Source organism: Sphaeroforma arctica (genome assembly GCF_001186125.1).
Source record: "Sphaeroforma arctica JP610 unplaced genomic scaffold supercont1.374, whole genome shotgun sequence".
In the NCBI taxonomy this organism is placed as follows: domain Eukaryota; class Ichthyosporea; order Ichthyophonida; genus Sphaeroforma; species Sphaeroforma arctica.
Window position 1 is genome coordinate 75,892 of NW_014040184.1, and position 5,524 is coordinate 81,415.

The window sequence follows — 5,524 nt, forward strand, 5'->3', positions numbered from 1 at the left end:
ATATAAAGATAAAGATTAAGATAAAGATAAAGATTAAAATTAAGATGTAGATATAGATACATACATACATATATATGTATATACATACATACATACATATATGTATATATATATATATATATATATATATATGTATACATATATAAATACATACATATATATATTTATATAGATATAGATATAGATATAGATATAGATATAGATATATATATATATATATAATTTATATATTGTGATATCCCCCGTAGTAGGAGTGGTTAAAATACTTGGTACTACGGGGATATCACAAAACTGTAGCCTATTGGACGAGTCCCCTTGTCCTCAATACTTAATAGCGCTGCGACAACACGCTATCATAGAAAACTTATCAAAATCGGGGAATCGAACGCATAGATCACAGCTTTGTGATATCTCCGTAGTATATATATATATATATATATGTTTGTATGTCTGTCCGTATGTAGATATATAGGTACATATGTATGTATGTATGTATGTAATTATGATATATATATATATATATGTGTGTGTGTGTTTGCGTGTATATGTGTATAAAAGAATTAAAAATATACACGTATATGCCATCTGCAATTGGAAGGCAATCAACTCTTATTTGCACATGTGCGCTCACATAAACGCAGATGAAATATGTATGAATTTATGAGTAGATATACATATGTTTGCAAATGTAACTCTCATTACTTTAGTCTACTACCACGTGAGTCATATCCTGCATGGTTTTAGGGTTTATTCTTCTACTGGCGTCACCCTCCCCTACAGTAGAGGGCACAGCTGACTACGATTTGTAGTTGCGGACAACCACAACCCACACACGCGCATGTATCTAGACGTATACACATGCTTATACATACATACAACTGTCCTTACACCATATCTACATGTTTACGCACGCGTATGTCTACATACGTATACGCATGCTCGCACATACATACACCGTTCCACAAATTATATCTACATGCTTACACGTTATACCTGGTGAGACGTATTCTGCGGTTCCTACGAACGATGATCTCCTGTTAATGGCATCGACTTCGGCAGTGGGGGCCACAATGACCTTTGGTTCGTACTTGCGCGCGCCTTCCTCTGAGAGAGTGTCTGAGGTTGCACTGGTAACTGAAAGCGTCGAACCAGAGGAATCCCGTCCAGCATTGCTCCTATCAATGAATGAAACGATATACTGAGAATAGGGTGGGTACCAACGGAGGAGTATAGGGTTTGGAGATTTGGAAATAGTGCGAGTATCTGGCCACTGTGGAGGCCAATCACAGATTGTGGCAACTGTTTGCCGTATGGAATTATATAAAGCAAGTCAACACACGCAATATATATATATACATCCATGAACTCAGTTGCCGGACAACAACCACAATAGCATACAATTTACATACGCTCCTGTTAGTATAGAGATAAATGTCTCGATATTAGCTTGGATCCATGAGGGAGTACGCTATAGAGTAAATATGATTTTTCTATCGGAGCGGAGGTTCTAAAAATAGCACATAATCCCGACAGTCTCCATATTATTAAGCAATGTCTGAGTCAAACGAGTGTGGGACCAGTTCGTGGCTGTGGTCGGATCGTCGTAGTTCTAAATCATTGATTGATTGGGCTATCAAATGCTGTAAATAGCACGCACAGTACAATCCAAACGATACCCTGTCAGTATAAAACCATAACTGATACAATAGCTACCCACAGACTAGTCTCTATCAAAGACACACCCGAGAATCACGGGTGACTGTGGCGGTGGGACCACTGTCACTGTCACAGTGCCCGAATCAGTGAATATGAGGTCGATAGTTCGCACATGATTAGAAATTCAGTACAAATTCATTGTCTGAGACAGACACACCTGGAATCCGCGGGGGGTTGTGGCTGTAGCAGGATTTTCGCAGTCCCAAAATCCGTGATTTGGAGATGCATGTCGGCACCTAATAGTATGTTTTCAGGCTTGAAGTCCCGGTGGATGATGCCCTGTACAACCCACAGAACAATACATCAATACAAATCAGTGGAAAAAAATGAGTCCCAGGATCCCCAAAGAGCGGATGAAAAAGAGCTCTATACCAAATACGTTGCGTGTTAATACAAAATGATAATAAGGGTTTTAGGGTTTGAAAACGAAAATAAGGGTTTCAGGTTTTAAATGGCAGTAGGGAACAGTACCTACAGAAGCGATGACAAATAATATTGTTGCTGACATAAACAGAACAGGGTGTGCAAAGGAGTTCAAGTGAAGTTGTTGGAGATGCACGCATTCGATTGGAGTCAACCATTGCAGGTGCAAAAACCACGCATATCTATGTATATAGTGATTCATCAGGCTTAACTCGGATACCACCTATCGTCATACATATGCGTGTATATCTATATACGAAGGGCATTCCTCCAGGCTTATCCGGGGATACACCCCTGCGTTAAACATATATGGGCAAATCTATATATCGGGAGTGCTAATAAACAGACTTCCTTAGTATTACATTACTGAGTTATACGTATGTGAGCATATCTATTTATAGATTGCATTTCAACTTACCTGGCAATGCCATCCCTGAGCCTATACTTCGAATATCTTCCCTGAGCTATACTTTTGTAAGCACATCTAACAATAGATTACACTCCAGGCAACACCATCCCAGAGTTATACATATGTAGGTATATGTAGGTATATCTATATATAGATTGCCCTTCATCAAGCTCACCTGAGAATGCATGTACTCCAGTGCGAGCACCATCTCGGCCGTGTAGTGTTGCGCACACTTCTGATCGAAGGAGCCCAGTTTGCGGATGTAGTGCAAGAGCTCTCCATTCTCAGCGTAGCTTAATACGTAGTCTGTGGTAGTCGTTAGGTGGGGATGTGGGGGAGGGTTAGGTATGTACACACACGACTAGGAATATATAAGGTATACATGCGTCGGCGAATGCATTCACACACACAATAGCACTATACAATATATTACAAATATACACACACACAATAGCACTATACTATATACTACAAATATACACACACAATAGTACTATACAATATACTACATAGTACTATACAATATACTACATCCACCTCAACATACTCTTCAACATATATCTGAACATATACGTCAACATATATCTGAACATATACGTCAACATATACTTCAACATATATCTCAACATATATCTCAACATATAAGTCAACATATACCACAACATATACTTCAACATATTTCTCAACAGAGGTACATACGAAGTGCACACACGCACTAATACATAACATACGAAGTGCACACACGCACTAACACATAGGCGGGCTGACGTGAGCCAGGCGGTTAATCGTGAGAAGGCGAGACTTGAGACGTGCTTTGTTTATAGCAGCACGCTCTCAGATCATGTACGTGCACACACACACTGCAGCACCCATTTCTACAAGCACAGGCAAACACAGATGCTAAGCATTACAAGTGTGTGCAGCAACATGCAAGCGATGCGTACAGTGTACTTACATAGTCTCCGCGCGTCATGGAAAGTGTAGTACAGTTTAACGAAACTGGGATGGCTGTTGAGCTTCTCAAACACATTTTTCTCCAGATTGACATATTTGACCTATGTTTACCCGCACACAGAGATACATATATAAAAATAAAGATAAGTCACATAAAAATTAAAAAAAGATACATATAGAAAAGTTAAATAAGTTACATACGTAAAAGTAATAATAAAATACGTATGTAAAAGAAAAAATATGATACATATGGAAAAGTAAAAACAAGATATTTATGGAAAAGTAAAAATAAGATACATTTGTAAAAGCAAAAATAAGATACATATGTGACAGTAAGAAAAAGATACATTTAGAAAAATAAACATATGAAAAATTAAAATAAGATACACATTGAAAATTAAAATAAGTGATGGGATATTAAAATCAAATACTTATGGGAAATCAAAATAGATATAAAGGCACTGAGGTTTTATAAGGTTCGGTTTCCCAGCATCCTCAAAGCGTATGAACCGACCTCTGAGTGTCTGCGATATACTCAACCATTGAGACGATGAACAGTACGCTATGTGCATTTGCATATATGTATATGTGTTTACATATATATATGTATATATATTTGTTTACATACATAAATATGTATGTTTACATATGTGTATATATGTGTTATTTATTATATATATATATATATATATATATATATATATATATATATATATGTATGTTTATATATTTGTACATGTGGGTTTACATATATGCATCCATATCATTTAAAAATGTGGCTGGCAGGTATTCCACACCAGGGCAGCTGGTATAAATATTGATAGCTGTCTTTAGAGATAATTTATAGCGTATAGCGTATACGTGCACACTTGCGCAAGTAATCTTCAAACGAAATTATAGATAGATAGATAGTAGGTTAAACAGATAGATACATACATACATACACACACGCGCGTGCGCAAATGTATACATATTTGTAGTCAATTCAAATTTCATTGCGAGGATAGGTATGAGCTAATTAGCCTTGCGATTTTGAGCTTCCAAAGCCATAAAATATGCAAACCTGATTGCCCTGAACTAAAATTGAAATATGAGCTCTGACGGCTAAACTATTTATATATAAATATACATAGATATATATATATATATACATACATATTATATATATATATATATATATATACAATAAGCACCTATCCACATGAATGGTCCGCTTAGTCCTACGGCATAGGCTCTGGCAGAGTTATATCGTAGATACGTTTATCCTTTCATGACAATCTGGAAGATCCACCAGTCTAACATTATAGCATCAAATACATTTATCAACTTCAATGTAACACTGGGTATGCCCTCTTATCCTTCACAGCATGGGGGTTCTCTAATATTTTAGGGTTTAGGGTTAAGATCCACCAATCTATCATTATAGCATCCTATGCATTTCTCAACGTCAATATAACACTGGGTATACCCTCTTATCCTTCATTACATGGGCTTTCATGGATATCTTAGGGTTTAGGGTTTTGAAGATCGATCAATCTAAAATTAAAGTATCATACATTTCTCAGATATTTTAGGGATTTAGGGATTTAGGGCTTTAAAGTTTAGGGTATTGAAGACCCACCAATTTAACATTATGCCATCACATACATTTCTCAGCCTCAATATAACACTGGGTATACCTTCTTCTCCTTCACAACATGTGCTTTCTCTAATATTTTGATGGCGTACTTCTTCCCAGTCGCTTTTTCGGTTGCTAATTGGACCTACAATTCATACCACAGTACAAGTAAGTATCCGAGAATAAAAATATATCCAGAAAACATAAACGCATTCTGAGTACAAAAAAGTAACATACTCACGAGAACCACTTTAATGGTTGCGCTGCTACTAATGTGTATATGAGCATGTAAAAGTCATATGCCTTGTGCTAATGCTTGCACAAGTGGCTACATTAGAAAACCCCCATACTCTGAGGTGCGCGATGGTACGGGTAAAGTGCGCGTTGGTACATATATATATATA

At 36.8% G+C, this 5,524-nt stretch overlaps 1 protein-coding gene across 1 annotated transcript in view; it reads right to left on the reverse strand.

The window, feature by feature from the left end:
* Positions 1 to 5,266, reverse strand: part of SARC_05707 (AGC/PDK1 protein kinase) — a gene marked incomplete at its 5' end in the record, with an annotated part of 11,999 nt that extends 6,733 nt beyond the window's left edge. Inside the window, 5 exons of the mRNA XM_014300428.1 lie at positions 994 to 1,175; positions 1,874 to 1,995; positions 2,724 to 2,854; positions 3,504 to 3,603; positions 5,182 to 5,266. Of these exons, the coding sequence (XP_014155903.1) occupies positions 994 to 1,175; positions 1,874 to 1,995; positions 2,724 to 2,854; positions 3,504 to 3,603; positions 5,182 to 5,266 (620 nt within the window). The remainder of the gene's footprint in view (positions 1 to 993; positions 1,176 to 1,873; positions 1,996 to 2,723; positions 2,855 to 3,503; positions 3,604 to 5,181) is intronic.
* Between the last annotated feature and the right edge of the window lie 258 nt (positions 5,267 to 5,524).